General features: G+C 36.5%; 1 protein-coding gene and 1 non-coding gene across 2 annotated transcripts in view; both read right to left on the bottom strand.

Annotated features, from left to right (window-relative positions):
* RSBN1 (round spermatid basic protein 1) overlaps nucleotides 1–19,414 on the bottom strand; it is a 52,133-nt gene that overhangs the window by 11,129 nt on the left and 21,590 nt on the right. Inside the window, exons 3-4 of the mRNA XM_069478954.1 lie at nucleotides 2,964–3,101; nucleotides 2,513–2,655 (exon numbers count right to left, since the gene is read on the bottom strand). Coding sequence (XP_069335055.1) covers nucleotides 2,513–2,655; nucleotides 2,964–3,101 — 281 coding nt within the window. The remainder of the gene's footprint in view (nucleotides 1–2,512; nucleotides 2,656–2,963; nucleotides 3,102–19,414) is intronic.
* On the bottom strand, nucleotides 15,053–15,156 carry LOC138391076 (U6 spliceosomal RNA). The gene has a single exon (XR_011234715.1). It is a non-coding gene; the product is annotated as a U6 spliceosomal RNA (small nuclear RNA).

Below are 19,414 nucleotides of genomic sequence, written 5' to 3'. Positions count from 1 at the left end.
CTGGAGTTCAGAAATCCAAAGATCAGCTTCAGTAGCAGTCCCTTGATAAGGGATAACTTCTCACATTTGATTCCACCATTCTCAGCAACAAGAAGGTCTCATTAACACAAAAAGATGACATTGGTATTTACGTTTTGATTCATTCACTCTAATTCAAAGTGTTTTTGAATGCTTCATTTAAAAACATTTAATACCAATAGAAATAAAATATGATGGCACCTCACATTACTGGAGAAATAAAAGATGATTAAATAAATGATGTTGGTACAGCTGCCTAACTACTTGGGGGAAAATGTTAAATCTCTTCCTCTATATTGAAACCAATTCTGGGTAGACTAAATAAGTAAATACTGAAATCACAGAAATACTAAGAAAAAGTGTAGGTGAATATTTTTAATACTGAATGAGAAAAGGCTTTTCTAAGCCTACTACTAAAGGAGAAACCTCAAAGGAAATGATACAGACATCTGACTACAAATAAACAAAAACTTCTGAGAAAAAAAAAAAAAAAAAATCCCCACTGAAGCAAAACGAAAAAAAAAAAAAAAAAGAAAAACCATAACAGAAGAGAATTTTTACAAAGGAAAAACACTCCAATAAAAATGTGGGTAAAGGAAATCACCAAAGAAGAAATAACAAACCCCTTAAAGAACAAATTAAAATGAGACATTTTCATCCAATCAGATCAACAAAGTTAAAGAGAATATTAATGGAGAGTTTGAGGAAAAGGGCACTATCTTACTATTAATATATGGGTAGGGGTATTAATTGGTACATTTCTAGAGGTCCATTAGAAATGTGTATACTTTGAGCCTTTAGTAATTTCTACTAAGAAAATAAACACCCATATGCACAAAGATATATATCTACCAAACATGTATCCATCTACAATCAGTGGTATGTTGTACATGTTTAACACCTGGCTCAGGGAGGTGGGGAGAGGTGGCAGATTTGTAGCTGATTTCTGTGGTATAAATACTCCCCACATGGCTAATTTCCAGCTACTAATGTGACATCACTCAATGTAGAATTGGAAGGTGAGGCTAATCACGGCCCTTGTGAGCAGATACAAACTGCCTCCAGCACACCACTGTCATGTTTGTCAAAATACTGTTTATAGTGAAAAACTGGAAATAATTTACACTAATAAAGAATTGGTTAGATAAATCTTTGTACAACCATAGAGTGAACTACATAGTCATTTAGAAATGATACAGCTGCGTCTTAATAAAACACATAAATCTAAAGGAAAAAAATTCCCAAGTTTTAAAGTAAACATCATGTAAAGAATGTGTATATTTTTGAACAAACAAAATTTATACTGTGAGTATGTATGGACTAAAATTTGAAAGGTTAATATGCCTAAATGGATGGGATAATGGCTGACTTCTTGCCTTCTTTTTACTCTATTATATTTTTTAAGTTTATAAGAATCAGGAAACAATGGTCATTTTTGGGCAAGATGATAGAATTAAAAACACATATAGTACTTAAGAATTTAGTAGAATTTCAAGATTCATCATTATCTTATACAAAATCTGTTGCCTAACAACAATTTTTACAATGTATTTTCATGCATCATCTCAAGGACCTAAGATTATTCCATACTTAGCTCAAGAATCATTCCCCTATGAGCTTTAAGTTAAGGTCTAGACTAACCCATTAGAACTCACTTCTGGGCACTTATTTCAAGTTGCTATTTCCATAGTCTAAGATTTTTCAAAGTACCAGAGTGAGTTAATCTACATTTGTTTTAAGTGTCTGAAACACAAAATAGGTTAGCACAATATGAATTACTGAAGCTCTGTACTAGACTATATTACTGCTTCATTCAGCAATTACTGGTCACCTACTATGTGTCACGAAGACAGAGATGAATAAAACAGCCCATATCCTCATGGAGCTTACCTCAAATATTAGTAAATACTAAAAACATGTAAAGAGATCATTAATGAATAGAATGTTGTGGCACAGAAAGGGGAACAATTAATCACGTTAAGGGAACAAAGAAAAGCTTCACAAAGGAGGTGCCATCCAAGTAAAGTGTTGGAAAATTTATTAAAAGTCTGCTAGGTAGAAGGGAAGATGGGGGATACCATTCCATGTAAAAAGCAAAAGCAAAAGCAAAGAGTTATGAAAGACCATGGTTTGGAAACTGAATTTATCACAGCTGGAGTAGATGAGAAGAGGTACTGTTGGGGCTAGATTATGAAAGATCCTTATAGACTACACTAAGGAGAGTTTGATCTTTTATCCTGCAGGCATTTAAGGCCAAGGTTTTAAGGAAAAAAATAAAAATTAAATTTGTTTTTTAGAATGATTCCTCACCCTGATGTCTATGTAATGATTGTGGATTGGACTAAGGAACTTACAACTAGAAGATTTATTTAAGAAACCTCTTCAAATAATACAGACAAATGGTTTTCAAACTATGCTCAGGTCTCAAACATTTTTATAAGCAACCAACTGAAAAAAAACTGGTTTTGCTTATTTGAGAAAAATAAATGTTTACCGTCGTCTTTTGAAGGGTGACTTTGGCATATCTGCTGTAGGGATCATCTGCTCTCCTGGCCTTACCCACATTATAGGCCCATCATCACTTTGGGACCTACACTGGAGTCGGAGGCTGGAAAGTGTACCCCAGGGCAAAGTCATCTAGAAATCGGATGAATGAGTCACATTAAAAAAATTTTTAGACTATTTACAAATTAACCCCATCCACTCAAATATTATAAAAGTTCTAAGAAGCATTTTTGGTAAGTGTATACAAAGAAATAAATGCTATTCACATAGTAATTTATTAATAAAAAAGAACTGGAGTTAAGTACTTTGTAGTAATATTTTTCTAAATATTTCTATTCAAAATATTGGATAAAATTTAATTTTAATAGGCAATGTTAACTTAATACTCTATGCCCACTTAAGTAATGATCAAAACTTTAATAATCTGAATTACCACTCACTTTCAGAAATGGTGATTCTTCTAACATATCAAGGAACTCTGGGAAATAATCACCAACTTCTTCATCTACTGCTCCAACAAGACTTATCTGCCGCATAGGACCTGCTCGGTAGGTGCCACAGCAGTATGTCCTGTTGACCTGGTATAAAACAAAAGGGGGGAAAATGGAATGAGGTATACTACAATATAAAGAATTAGAATAGGATACTGTTTCCAATGTTGCTATTTTTTCTACATACTAAGAACTCAATGGTCTGTACCTTGGATAAAGTCAATAGTTACAGAGAGGCACCAAAGCCCACTGACAAATACACTGGCATATTTGCCACAAATGGAAATTTCAATGTGCAAGTTAGCCTATTGTCCCAACATCTCAAAGAAATATTGAAGACGTTAAGATTACTTAAACTTCCCTAAGAATGATGATTTTTGAACTTTGTAAACACTTCAAAGTGTGATCTTTATTTAAGACGAAAAACCAGATTAAACATTAGTGAAATCGGTAGGTAGGGCAGGAAATAAAAAAGACCATGGTCAGATATCTATATTCATTTTGTACTCCCTAGCTTTAAAGTCTTCAAGCCAGTTACCAAAGCTGACCATTATCAAATCCAATCTCCTATAACTTCCATATAAGAGCCTTCACTTTAGGCAGGCTGATCTTTTTCCCTACTCAACTTATGCCAAACTTATTTCTACTTCGATTGATTTTTCTCTTGAATCTGCTCAACTTGCAATGTCCTCTTTTCTGTCAACCCAAATCTTATTCATCTTTCAAAGATTAGTTCGAGAGTTTTTTCTAGAAGTCTTCCTGGTCACCCTCCATGATCTTTCCCTTTTGTCCCCTTGAAGTCTAATGTTATCTATGAGCACATATACATTTTCTCTATATCAACTCTTTAGTGAATTTAGGGTATACACTATACAAATTTGCAGCCTAGAGCATCCTATCTAACATTTAAATGCAATCTATCAATTAATTCCATACAAACTATTCTTCTAGTCAGTTAATTTATGTTCTTATCCTACCTTCAATTTGGAATAAATGTTTCTCAAGGGCAGAGAGATCCTGTACATAGAGATGGACTAGACGAGACATAATGGATTCTAATCAGCATCTCCACCTCAGCTCAGCTACCTAGCGTTTTCTACCTTAGTTAAGATGCAGATTAGGCCGAGCGCTGTGGCTCACGCCTGTAATCCTAGCACTCTGGGAGGCCGAGGCAGGAAGATCGCTCAAGGTCAGGAGTTCGAGACCAGCCTGAGCAAGAGCGAGACCCTGTCTCTACTAAAAATAGAAAGAAATGATTTGGACACCTAAAAAATATAGAGAGAGAAAAAATTAGCCAGGCATGGTGGCACATGCCTGTAGTCCCAGCTACTCGGGAGGCTGAGGCAGTAGGATCGCTTGAGCCCAGGAGTTTGAGGTTGCTGTGAGCTAGGCAGATGCCACAGCACTCTAGCCCAGGCAACAGAGTGAGACTCTGTCTCAAAAAAATGAATAAATAAATAAATAAAATAGATGCAGATTAAATTGAAAAGCCTAACATATAGAACTGTATCTTTATAAGGTGGGCCTCCATTGAAGATTCAAAAACAAAATTTTAAAGGATCAAACGTTACTGTTTCAGATGCCACCTATTTTACCTTAATAGGAAAGTCTACATAAATGACCATCCAATATTTCACAATTAGTGAAATGACCATCTACTACACAATTCTTCAATATTAGTTCTTTAGCAGTATTTTTATTTATTTTTTTTATTTCAGCATATTACAGGGGTACAAATGTTTAGGTTATATATATTGCCTTTGCCCTACCCAAGTCAGAGCTTCCAGCATGTCCATCCCCCAGACAGTGTGCACCACACCCATTAGGTGTGTATATACCAATCCCCTCTTCACCTCCCACCTGCCTGACACTCAGTGAATGTTATTACTATATGTGCACTTAAGTGTTGATCAGTTAATAACAATTTGATGGTGAGCACATGTGGTGCTTGTTTTTCCATTCTTGGGATACTTCACTTAGTAGAACAGGTTTCAGCTCTATCCAGGATAATACAAGAGGTGCTATATCACCATTGTTTTTTGTGGCTGAGTAGAACTCCATGGTATATACATATAACATTTTATTAATCCACTCATGTATTGATGGGCACTTGGGTTGTTTCCACATCTTTGCAATTGTGAATTGTGCTGCTATAAACATTCTAATGCAGATATAATTTTTATAGAATGTCTTTTGTTCTTTTGGGTAGATGCCCAGTAATGGGATTGCTGGATCAAATGGTAGTTCTACTCTTAGCTCTTTGAGGTATCTCCATATTACTTTCCATAGAGGTTGTACTAGTTTGCAGGCCCATAGCAGCATTTTTAGATTTTTTTTTCCCATAGACAATTTAACATCACCCACACACATACACATACATACAGAAAAAAAGGTCTTAGATCTTGTTCTCAAATAGCAAGGGGATTTCTTAATCCTTAGAAATCTTTCCCCCAAGATCACTGTAGGTGATCCTTAAGCAGCAACTACCCAGGTCAGAATTACCTTGCATATATTTGTATGAATTATCTTCCATAAGTTTTATGTGATTGTTGTGCTATTAAAAAGCCAGAGGAGACAGCATGGAAAAGAGCATCATCACAAAGATAAGGAAGGGAAAGAAAGGAAGCTTTTTAAAATCACTATGCTAACCTTTCTAAGCCAATCATCCTAAAATAACTAAAGTAGATTTAACCTTCAACAATAGTCCTAGAAATCATTTACTTTCAGGGGTACTAAGAAATATCAGTCTTGTCCAAATACTTCCCCCAACTATTCCCAATTGTCAAAAACTCCTTCACTAATCTATACAGGATAGTGGCATTTTATAGGAGGAATATCTGAAAGACCTATCAGAATTCAAAGCTCCTGAAACTCAAAAGCAATTCTGAAGAAATACACTGCCATGTCTACTAGCTTTGAGATTATGCAACTCATAATGCATTACTAATTTGAAGGAATACACATGAAATCTCACACATAAAGTGAGAGAGTATTTTTATATCATACCACTCCAAGTTTACCTAATTCAAATATCACTAAATTCAACAGCATTGAACTTGAATACAACTAAGAAATGAAAACACTGGCTGGTTGCAGTTGTTCATGCCTATAATTCCAGCACTTTGGGAGGCCAAGGCAGGAGGATTACTTGAGCCCAGGAGTTCAAGACCAGCCTGGGCAACATAGCAAGATCCAGTCTCTACACAAGAAAAAAAAAGAAAGAAAAAATGCAAACACCTAGGATGATCATTATGTGAATGAATAAATATAAAGGATCTTTTCCTATTTGGAAAGAGAAACAAAGTAATCCTGAAAGAGGGGAGAGAGGGAACAACATAAGAAAAAGAGGGTATGATCACAAAAGATGGGAAACTTTTATGATCTCATAATTGTGTCAAGATCAACATGTTTATTTTCATCTACACACAAAGAAAGTTCCTCTTATGAGGATCTTCAGGGTCATACCATTGTGTGAGTACCCATGAGTGCCAAAGAATTAACAATGTTCAATTTTTATTTAGCAGCAGAAGAGCCATCAAGTAAATAAGTCTGTTACAATATACCAAGACTGGATTTTGAAACCTGCAATGTATTAAGGCCTATTTGGAAAACTGTTGCTAAATTTCCCCAGCTAGAGAAAGCCCTGATTAGTAAACCACAATCTTCCTGTTTTCATTCCTTTACTTACAAGAAATTAGACCTTTGGCTTTCCTTTACCTACGTTCTTTTCTCAACATCAGCCCTGCTTTTTACTTCCTTCCATATCTAGCTTAGACCTCAAGATTTATCCCTCTCTCATAAACACCCTCTCATATCCTATCCGAGTCCTTCCACCGGCACTGCCTGCAAACCCAAAGCCTAAAAAATTCTAACCATCAGTCCTACCGCTGGACTTTTCCAATTCATCAGCCAATAAAACCCTTTTATCATTTAAGCCCATTTTAAAATTGAATATTCTGCAACTTGCCATCAAAAGCACCTAGATATACCTTTTCCACATCAGAATCCTACTCCTATGATATTCGTCAGTATTTCCTGTCTCTACTGCCTCACCTCACCTTTTATTCACATTTCATATGATTGCAATCAGGCTTCTGCCCACACCACTCATCTGAAACAAATCACTAATGACCTCCTCATCGCCAAATTCAAAGAATGTTTTTCAGTCATCTGCTTTCTTGACTTCCCTTTCAGGCTTCCTCCTCTCCAAAACGCGGTTGTTGTAGAGTTGGCCCCGTTCTCATTCAACATATTATCTGTGGGTGGTTTCAATTATACTACAGATTTAACTACCACCTGTACCCCTACTAAATTCCATAGCTACATCTCTAACTTAAAATTATTCCTCAGACTCAGACCTTTACATGCAATTGCCTCCTGGACAGCCCACAGACACCCTCAAAGGCAATACCTACAAAACTGAGCTCATTTTCTTATAAGGTTCCCTTCCACCTCCAACCTGCTTTTTCCCCCTTCTTTATTTGCTGCACCAGTTAATGATTTTCACTCTCAGTTCCCAAATCAGGAATTAACAAATCCCTCTTCCCCATCCCTTACATCTCAAAATCTACCCTTCTAAATCCACAGTACCACAGCCTTAATTCAGGAAATAATCATTTCTCACCTAATTGCAAAACCCTCTTAACCATAATCCTTGCTTTAGGATTCCCTTCCACAGGAGTCATCCTACATATTGCTACAAATAACCTCTTAAGGAAAAAACATCTTACCACCCAAACTTCCCGTTTTAAATACTATAGCTCTATATTACCTATAGCATCTAGCTCAAAATCCTTTTCAGTGCAGACAAACCCTCTCCTGATCTATTATTCCAAAAGAACCACCACATTTGCCACATTCTATATACACATTTTCAGCTGGGCATGGCGGCTCCTCCCTGTAATCCTCGCTACTGGGGAAGCTAAAGCAGGAGGATTGCTTGAGCTCAGGAGTTCAAGATTATAGTGAGCTATGATCATGCCACTGCACTCCAGTCTGGGTGACAGACTGAGACCTTGCCTCTAAAACAAATAAATACATACACATTTTCCAAATGCTAAATGATCTGTGCTGTCTTCACAACTTTTCACATGTTATTGTCCACTTTTCTAACTTCTGTTTATACTTCAAGATGGCTAAAAGTAGACCCAAGAGAAGGAAAGACTCAAAATAAGGTCTCAAGCTCAAAGAAATGAGATACATAAAATTTACAGGTTTTAGACAAGTTGGATTTGGAGTCATAAGTAAATCAAAAAGGTAAGAAACAGGTGCATAGACTTGCAAATTATCTACAAAGTATAATTTTTAAAGTGAATAAGACTCAATCAAGAGAAAGAAAAGAAACAGAAAACCAAGAACTGCCCTGAAGGGAAAAGGCTATCTGAGAGACAGAAGGAAGAGTTAAAGAAACTGTGAAGGATGAATAGAGTAAGACAACTAAAGTAATACAAGAATAACATTTCAAAAAATGGCCAAGAACTTAAGGATTGTCTTAAAAAAAAAAAAAAAACTGGCTATTGTGAATAGGGCTGCAGGAAACATGGGATTGCAGAGATCTCTTCCACATACTGATTTAATTTCCTTTGAATGGATATATACCCAGAAGGGGGATTGCTGGGTCATGTGGTAGTTTTATTTTTAATGTTCTGAGGAACCTCCATACTGACAACCATAATGGCTGTACGAATTTATGTTCCTACCAACTGTATAAAAGCTCTCCTTTTTCCAAATCTTTACCAGCAGGTTATTTTTTTCTCCTTTTGTTAATAGTCATGATAACTGAGGTGAGGTGATATCTTATTGTAGTTTTGATTTCCATTTCCCTGATGATTAGTTACGTTGAACATTTTTTCATATACCTTTTAGCCATTTGTATGTCTTCTTTTGAGAAATGTCTATTCAGGTCTTTTGCCCAATTTTGGTTTTTTTGAGACAGAGTCTCGCTTTGTTGCCCAGGCTAGAGTGAGTGCCATGGCGCTAGCCTAGCTCACAGCAACCTCAAACCCCTGGGCTCAAGTGATCCTCCTGCCTCAGCCTCCCAAGTAGCTGGGACTACAGGCATGTGCCACCATGCCCAGCTAATATTTTCTATATATTTTTAGTTGTCCAGCTAATTTCTTTCTATTTTTAGTAGAGATGGGGTCTTGCTCTTGCTTAGGCTGGTCTTGAACTCCTGACTTCTCTCGATCTTCCCGCCTCGGCCTCCCAGAGTGGTAGGATTACAGCCGTGAGCCACCGCTCCCGGCCTTGCCCAATCTGTAATCGGATTGTTTTTTGTTATTGAGCTGAGTCCCTTATTTATTACCAGATGGGTAATTTGCAAATATTTTCTACCATTCTGTAGGATGTCTCTTCACAGCCAAGATACAGAATCAACCTAAGTGTCCATTAAAGGATAAATGGATAAAATTAGTGTGGTATATACACACAATGGAATACTATTCAGTCATAAAAAAGAATGAAATTCTGTCATTTGCAACACCATGGATGAACCTGAAGGACATCATATTAAGTGAAATAAGCCAAGCACAGAAGGACAAATACCACATGATCGCACGTATTTGTGGGGTCTAAAGAAGCTGATCTCATAAAAGTAGAGAGTAGAATAATGGTTACCAGAGGCTGGAATAGGTAGGGGCAAGCAGGAGACAGGGAGAGGTTGTTCAATGGGTACTATGTTACAGTTAGGTAGGAAGAGTAAGTTCTGGCGTTCTATTGCACAATAGAGTATCGTTAGTGATGTATTCTATACTTCAAAATAGCTAGAATAGAGGATTTTGAATGTTCTTACCACAAAGAAATGATTTGATCATTACACTATAAGTATAAAAACATCCCACTGTACCCCATAAATATGTGCAACTATAATGTGTCAATTAAAAATAAAACAAAACAAAAAGATAAGTGCTGGTGAAGATGTGGAGAAAAGGGAACCCTTGTACACTGGTGGGAATATAAATTGATAAAGCCATTATGGAAAACAGTATGGAGGTTCTTAAATTAATTAAAAATATAACTACTTTATGGTTCAGTAATTCTACTTCTAGACCTATATCCAAAGGAAATAAAATCACTATCTCAAAGAAAGAAAAAAAAAAAGAATGCATTTTCAGTAAAGAACTAAGCTAAAGGAAGCTGACAAATGATTGCTTGATAAGGAAACATATGCTTTTAATTTAGACCAGGAGTTGGCACACTGCAACCCACAGGCCAAATCCAAGCTGCCAAAGTTTTATTGCAACACAGTCATACCCATTCATTTACACTACAATGGCAGAGTTAACTAAGTAGTTGTGATAGAAATGGACAGAAACGGTATGGTCCACAGAGCCTAAAATACTATCTGGCCATATTTAGGAAAAGTTTACCAACCCCCAATTTAAACTACTCAAAAAGAAATCAGGGAATGTGTTTGAATGTAAACTTTGTGAAAGAGAATAATCTGTATTATTGAATAGTATGCATGTGTAATACAAAAGTGTCTGGTAAGTAGAAACAAGTATTTGTTGAATTTATATACGCCAGAAATGAAGTAATCAACCATTAAACTCTGGCAAAAAAAAAAAGAGGAAGAGCGCTGATTAACAGTGTGTATCACTTGCATTAAATTAAACAAATGCAAATGTTTTGATGTATTTAATTAACAGCACAAGTTAGAAGATGAACAGCATTTGTGACCACAAAGTCAACATACACCAACTGCGTGAAACTGATGCCAAACAAGCAAACTACTTCTTCCTTTAAGTAAGAGAACTTCCTGGGCATAATAAGGCCAATGAGCTGGGCTCCTTGACAGCTAAATGTGACCTGTGCCTACATTCTGGCCAATAGGACATCAGCATAAGTTACATATGCAATTTCCAGAGCATACCTTTATAAGAAAGTGATTTGCCCTCCACTTCCTCTTTCTCTCTTTTGAAGGCTGAAACAGAGTGGTGGAGAGGCTCAACCATACACATAACACCAGAAGGAATGGCAAAACTTGAAGATAGAAGGAAACTAGGATGCTAAATGACATCACTGCCTACCTCTGGACTGCTACACAAGAAACTTTTTGTTCTAGCTACTATGTATCGGGTCTCTTTATTATGGTGGTTTTGTCTATATCTTGTATACTTTGTACTAAGGAAGGCAATTAACCCTGCATTGCAGGATGACATCTGGAGTAATAGCTCCTTATCTGGGCTAGAAAATATCTATAACTAGAGCACACACAAAAGAGAACAATTAAGATGATAAGAGACTTGTGACCAACTCAAATTGGAGGAAGAGTGTAAAGAAATTTAAAGTATTTCAAAAGTGCTTAACTTTAGAAAAGATTAAAGGAGGCGGACATAATAGTCTTCAAATACTTGGGAGGCTTATCATAGAAGAGTGGATCTACATAACCTTAAAGAATAGGAGTTACAGAAATGCAGGTATCATTCATTTAATATAAGTTTATCATACAGTCATGTGTTGCTTAACAATGGGGATATGTTCTGAGAAATGTCATTAGGTGATTTCATCCTTGTGTGAACAACATAGAGTACTTACACAAATCTAGATGGTACAGCCTACTATACACCTAGGCTATACAGTATAGCTTTTATGTCCTAGACTACAAAACTATAAAGCATATTACTGTACTGAATACTGTAGGCAACTGGAACACAATGGTAAGTATTTGTGTTTCTAAACAGAAAAGGTACAGTAAAAATACAGTATAAAAAATAAAAACTGGTATACCTGTAAAGGGTACTTAACATGTATGATGCTCCCAGGCCTGAAAATTGCTCTGGGTGAGTCGGTGAGTGAGTAGTAAGTGAATATGAAGGCCTAGGACGTTATCGTACACTACTGTAGACTTCATAAGCACTGTACACTTAGGCTATACTACATCTATAATAAAGGATTTTCTTTCTTCAATAATAAATTTACTTTATCTTAAAGTAACTTTATAACTTTTTAATTTTTTTTAACTTTTTAAATCTTTTGTAATGACACTTGGCTTAAAACACAAACACGCTGCACAGCTGTACAAAAATGTTTTCTATCTTTATTCTATAAGCTTTTTCCTATTAAAATCTCTTTTGTTTTACTTTTTAAACTTTGTTAAAAACTAAGACACAAATGTGTACGTTAGCCTAAGCCTAAGCCTACACAGACAGGGTCAGGATCATCAATATCACAATCTTCCATCTCCACATCTTGTCCCACTAGAAAGCCGCTATTTTCTATGATAACAATGTCTTTTGGAATACCTCCTGAAGGACGTGCCTCAGGCTGTTTATAGTTAACTTTTTTTTTTAGTAGAAGGAGTACACTCTAAAATGGCAATAAAAAGTATAGTAAATACTAGGTGATAGGAGTTTTTCAGCTCCCTTACATCATATACGGGGTCCTTCAGTGACAGAAAACATTCTTATACAGCATATGACTATATTATTATATGCCAGGCACTGTTCTCATAGATACAGAACAAACTTGTTCCTGGGCACCTGAGGCTCACAGTCTAGTAAGGAGAGGAAGACCCTAATCTAAATAAATGTTTAACTATAAACTGCAATGTCTTCAGAATAAAAGGTATGTGACACTTGAAAGAAAACATGGGATCCTGATCCAAGGCATAAAGTGTTCTTAGAAGTAACATTGAGCTAACATCTGAAAAACAAGTTCAGAGGGAAATAAAATCTCTTAAGCATTGCCCTTTCCAAGGTCTAAAAGAAAGCTAACGATATTAAACACAGAAAATAAAAGAGAAAAATAAAGATTCTCGAGACTAGAGAAATGAGCTGTGGCTAGATTATGGAGAGGCTTGAAGACCACATTTAGGATTTGGGAAAGCCACTAAAGGGTCTGAAGAGAAGGAAAATTACCCAATTTGCCCTTTTTCTTTGTTCATGTAGCTTTCTCAGAGGGGCACAGAAAGAAAAGAGATCAGTTAACAGGCTTTTTTTTACTATTCCAAATAAATGATAGGCTAAGCTAATAACCTGCTTTATTTATTTATTTATTTATTTATTTATTTTTAGGGAGAGGAGGTCTTGCTATGTTGGTCTCAAACTCCTGGCCTCAAGTTATCCTCCCACCTTGGCCTGCTGAGTAGGCTAGGAATGGAGGCGTGAGCCACCATGCCTGGCTTTGATTTTTAACAGGAAGAAAAAAAAGAGACAGATTTGAAAAGTATTCAGGAGATAAAATTATCAAGATTTGGACAAAAAGTGGATATGATAGATAAGAGAAAGGAGTATCAAGGATGACTATCAGGTTCTGCACTTTGCAACTGGATGGAGAAATTACTCTGTCTTCTGGAGAAGGACCAGGTTTGGATGGGGAGATGATATCTTCTGTTTTGGACACGATGAGCTTGAATTGAAGTATGTGACAGGTTGAAAAATGGCTCCCAAAAATATCCAGGTTCTAATCCCTGGAACCTGTAAATGTTACTTTATGGCAAAAGGGACTTTGCAGATGTGAATAAATTACGTTTCTTGAGATGAGGAGATTATCCTGCATTATCCAGGTAGACCCTAAATGTAATCACAGCTGTCCTTACAAGACTGAGGCAGAAGGAGATCTGACTAGGAGAATGCAGTGTGATGATGGAAACAGAAATTGGAGTGATATACTTTGAAGACGGAGGAAGGGAACGCAAACCAGGAAATACAGACAGACACTAGAATCTAAAAAAGGCAAAAAAATTTTCCCTCAGATCCTTCAGAACTGTAAAAGACTAAATTTGTGTTGTTTTAAACCACTATGTTTGTGGTAATTCGTTATAGCAGCAATGGAAACTAGGTACTTTGTGTACCCAAAGGTACATCAAGAAGGCAGCTGGGTCTGGAATCAGAAGAGGTCTAGACTAAGATTATAAATCCTAGTGATTGGCAATAATTGAAACTTTAGACTTAACCTGACTAGAGAAAATACACAGAGTTGGGGGAGGGGGGGACAGTTCTTAGAAACTTCAATTAAAAAACCCAAGAGGGTAATAAAAACTAGCAAAAAAGGGAATGTAAAGGAGTGGTTAAGTGGTCACAGAGGTTAAGAAGAAAACCAAGAGAGCACAATATCCTGAACGTCAAGGAAATAAACATTTTAAGAGCTTGGTGAAAATGTTGCTCAGGTTTCTAGTAAGAAGATGAAAAATGCCCATTGGTAATACCAGAGATGTTTCAGAGAAATTATGGGGGCTGAAACCAAATTTGAGAAAAGATGAAGAAACGAGGACAGCAGGTGTAAACAACTCTTTCAAGTTTGGCTGTGAGAATAAGATTGACAGAAAGGGAAATCGGATCAAGAGAGAATGTTTAAGATGGAAAGATTGAGCAATGCTCTATAGCTGCAGTTCCCAATCCCCGGGGCCACGGACCAGTACTGGTCTTGGGCCAGTTAGGAACTGCGCTGCAGAGCTCCGCTATCCTTGCCACCCCACTCCCATCGTCTGTGGAAAAATTGTCTTACGTGAAACTTAGGAATAGGGGGTTGGGGGGGGAGCACCTCAGGAGGTTAGTGGTGGGCAGGCACTGGCATCTTGGTAGTTTTAATTTCATTTTTCTGGCCAGGCGTGGTGGCTCACACCTGTAATCCCAGCATTTTAGGAGGCTGAGGCAGGAAGATCACCTTAGCCCAGGAGTTCAACAACAGCCTGAGCAACACAGCAAGACTCTGTCTCCATAAAACATAGAAAAATTAGCCAGGCATGGTGGCACACACCTGTAATCCCAGCTACTCAGGAGGATAAGGCAGGAGGATCATTTGAGCCCAGGAGTTTGAGGCTGCAGTGAGCTATGATCGTGCCACTGCACTCCACCTGGGTGACAGCGAGACCTTGTATCTTAAAAAAAGGAAAAAAATTAATTTTTCATTTTCCTCTCTCTTTTCAGAAGTTAAAGGGCCATTTGCATTTCTTTTTCTGTGAACTGTCCATTCACACTGCTTGCTTATTTTTACATTGGGTTGTTGGTATTTCTCTTGTTTATTTCTAGAGCTCTTTATAATTTAAGGAGGCTAATCCTTTGTCAGTGATATGAGCTGTAAATAATTTTCTCTTTTTTTTGTTTATGGAACGCTTCACGAATTCACGTGTCATCCTTGCACAGGGGCCATGTTAATCTCTGTATCATTCCAATTTTAGTATATGTGCTGCCGAAGCAAGCACTAAGTTTCATAATTTGTCTTCTGACTTTGTTTACAGTGGTTTTTGCTTTTTTAGGGGTCATTAGAAAGTATTTTTCCATTTCAAAGTTATAAAAGAATTCTTCCATGTTTTTGTCTATTACTTTAATGTCATTTTACACATTTAAATCTTTGATCACATTTAAGAGTTACCTTGGTATACAGTAATACAAATACAAAGATAAATTCTAAATATGTACCCAGATGTCCCAACACTATCTTCTCTCTGCCACAAATGATCTGAGATGCTATCATCTTTATATATCAAATGCCTATATGTACTGGGTTTATTTCTGGACCTTTCTGTCTCACCAAACAGTGTTTATAAACTAGTACATTGTGATTTAATAATTAAATCTTCAGAATGTATTGGTACCTGGCAGGGCACTCCTCCATCATTACTTTTCTTTTCTGGATATTCTTGCCTATTTATTTTTGCACATAAACTTCAAAATCTGCTTGTTTATCCCAGAAAAAAACTATTTATATTTTATTGGCATTGTGTTCTATTATAAGAAAATTATATTCAGGAAAAATTCTCATATTGATTGATGTTGATTCTTCTTACCCAAGAACATAGTAGTATATTTTTCCATTTAAGTCTTCTTTTGTGTGATCATGCTTCAACATTAAAAGGAAGAATCTGGTAAAGATGAAAAGGTGAAGAGGACTACTGTTTAAACATGGTAGACTAAGCACATGATTTATTTCTATTCCTTATTAAAACCCCACTCCAATGAGAGTATAATGGAAAGGGTATGAATCCCAGAAAGTAAAAGACAGCAGAAGTAAAAACTGTAGATACGAGCTATGAAAACATTTTTGGAAGATGAAAAGTTTATAGAATTAGGAGACTGAGAACCTCTGAGTACTAAGTACCTATAGAGAGAATACCCAAAAAGCCAGTTTATGCTACAGAACCATGGAAAGGCTAAGTTTTCTAGAAGGTAGGGAACAAAGCATGGAACTGAAAAACAAAGGAGATGGGTTTAAGATCTGCTTAAGGGCTTCTCAGACTCCTCTATTTACTTACTTTTCACCTCCCTAACTCCATACTCCTTTCCTTATCTATTTGTGTAGAAAGTGAACCAAAATGATTACAGACACAACGATGAAAGCAAGGGATTAAAACTCCATTCATTTAACAATGCAATCACCTACCTCCTTCTATAGCTCAGCTCCAAGAATTCTAGCAGACAGGTATATAATCTACTCTGCCCTCTGGCAAAAATGTGGTGGATTCTTAGCTATCGAAATTAAAAGCTCCAGAAAAAAAGTATCTCTAAACATTGATATCTGAGGTTATTCTCATAATGATATAACCAGATTCCCTACCCAGTCATCAAATGATAAGCCCTACCCTATGTATTCACAGAGTTTCTAATCAGTTTTATACTGACTCACATTTAAATATGAACAGATCACCAGATGTTTGATGAAAACATCTACCATAAACAGAAGACCAAAACAAAAAAAACCTTGAAAACAGAGACAACTTAGAGCATAAAAGAAAATTTCAGGCCGGGCGTGGTGGCTCACGCCTATAATCCTAGCACTCTGGGAGGCCGAGGCGGGCGGATTGTTTGAGCTCAGGAGTTCGAGACGAGCCTGAGCAAGAGCCAGACCCTGTCTCTGCTAAAAATAGAAAGAAATTATATGGACAGCTAAAAATATAGAAAAAATTAGCCGGACATGGTGGCGCATGCCTGTAGTCCCAGCTACTCGGGAGGCTGGGGCAGGAGGATTGCTTGAGCCCAGGAGTTTGAGGTTGCTGTGAGTTAGGCTGATGCCACGGCACTCTAGCCTGGGCAACAGAGTGAGACTCTGTCTCAAAAAAAATTTTTGTTAAAAAAAAGAAAATTTCAAAACAAGTATTAATATCAGATAGATGAAAGAAGATATTATATCCATGAAACAATAACAGGAAGTTATTTTAAAAAAAAGGAAACAAGAACAAGCTCTCAAATTGAAAAGATTATAGCTGAAATTAATCAACATTAAGAAGATAGTTAAATCCCCCCAGAAAGTAGAGGGGAAAAAAGACAAAAATATAATAAGAAAAGAAAGATGAAAAAATTAGAGGTTCAGTTAGGAGCCCTAACATAAAAGTAGTAAAAAAAAAAAAAGTTTCAGGCCAGGCGAGGTGGCTCACACCTGTAATCCTAGAACTTTGGGCGGACGAGGCAGGAGGATCACTTGAGCCCAGGAGTTTGAGACCAACCTGGCCAACAGCAAGAGCCCATCTCTACAAAAAATTTTAAAAATTAGCCAATTGTGGTAGTGCACACCTGTAGTCCCAGCTCTGCAGGAAGCTGAGATAGGAGGATTGCTTGAGCCCAGGAGTTGGAGGCTGCACTGAGCTATGACAACACCACTGCACTCTAGCCTGGGCAACAGAGCGAGACCCTGTCCCCCTGCCCCCCAAAAAGTTTGAGAAAAAACAAACACTGAAAACTGAGAGAAGGAAATTAAGAAAGAATACAAGAAAAATTTCTCTAACAGAAGGACATGTGCTTCCATATTAAAAAGGTGGGGGAGGGAGCATAGTTCAATTGCACTAGTTATGTTTTATCTTTTAGGCCAGGTGGTAGGAACACAGCTATTTGTTATTATTTTTTATATCTCTTTGTATGTCTGAAATATTTCATAGTAATTTTTTAAGAAAAAAGACCTATCTCAAAGCACATTATCCTTGGTATTCTGAAATTCTACAGTAAAGAGATTTTGAAAGCTTCCATAAAGGAAAAAACAGAACACCGAAAAAGAATCAGGAATCATTTACCGCATTGGATTTCTCAATGGCAACACTAGAAGTTTAAACGTTGGAACAATGCCTTTATAAATCTGAAGAAAAACGACCTCCCACCTAGAATTCCACACCTATCTACACTACTAATCAAAATATAATAGTAGAAGAAAGACTTTTCAAACATGGGAGACCTTATTTGAGTCACTGAAACCAGGCAACAGTCATAACATGCCAGACAGGAGAAAAGGCAAACAGAGAAACCAGGATATACATGCGGATAAACAGATACACAAATGTTTGCTGTAACACAGTAATATTACAAAACTGCAAAGAAGCTAAATGTCCAATAGTAAATAAATTGGGATACAGTAACCCAATGAAATACTAAACACAATGGTTAAAATGAATGAACTTGAGTTACATGTATCAAAATAATTCTCAGAAAGAATGTTGAACCAAAACAATCTGCAGAAGGATACATGCAATATACTATTTATGAAGTTTTAAATGCACAGTAACATACTGTTTTTCTGTTCATACATAGTAAAATATTAAAAGATACATGGAAATAATAAACCAAAAATTCGGATAAAGATTTACTTATGTAGAGAAAGGAATACACATACAAAGCAGAAATTCATTTAATATAATTTATACTCTTCCTCCAGTGGGAATGGAGGAGGCAAAGGTTGGAGGGGTGGGGGCAGGTAATTGACATTAAAGATCGTAAGTAAATGGGTACAGTTTCTGTTTGGTAAGATGAAAAAGTTCTGGAAATGGATGGCGGTGATGGTTGTACAATGTTGTGAATGTACTTAATGCCACAGAACTACATTAACAGTTAAAAATGGTTAAAATGGTAAATTTTATGTTATGTATATTTTACAACAATTTTTTAAAAACCTTAGCAGACTAACAGATGGAATCCAGAACAGAATAATTATAAACTATAACGCCTAAGCAAAACTATCATAAATTATATTTATTACTGAAGTATACGCGTGTGTGTGTGTGTGTGTGTGTGTGTATGTGTAGATTTTTTTTTTTTTCTCCAGTGAGATACCTCTAGAAAGGTAGGGAATTCTAGGCTGGAGGTCATTTTTCTTCAGATTAGCCTTTGAGGAGGATATGGGATATCTTCTCTAACAGGAGGGAATGAGGAAAAGATATATACAGATAAAAACATTTAAATAGTAATTATGGAGAATAGGCAAGGAAGCTGAACAAAGAAAAGAAGTAGGCTTCCCAGGCAATGTTGAGGGACCAATGGGAGCCTTATGAAAACTTACAGAAAGACAAAGTCCCAAATGATTACCAATCCAAATATTTTTTTCTTTAATTTGCATTTTGTAGAGATTAGATGATTATCTCTTAGTCTATGATGCTATGAAATTTTAAGAAGATGGTATCTACAGGTCAAATTAAGAGAATTAGAGTAATGGTAGATGAAGTATATGGTTTAAAATAGTGTTTCTTATACTTGGCTGATTAT

This window comes from Eulemur rufifrons, chromosome 8 (assembly GCF_041146395.1).
Source record: "Eulemur rufifrons isolate Redbay chromosome 8, OSU_ERuf_1, whole genome shotgun sequence".
Taxonomy (NCBI): domain Eukaryota; kingdom Metazoa; phylum Chordata; class Mammalia; order Primates; family Lemuridae; genus Eulemur; species Eulemur rufifrons.
The sequence above is the reverse complement of the archived record's forward strand: the minus strand, read 5'-3'. Positions and strand labels throughout refer to the sequence as shown.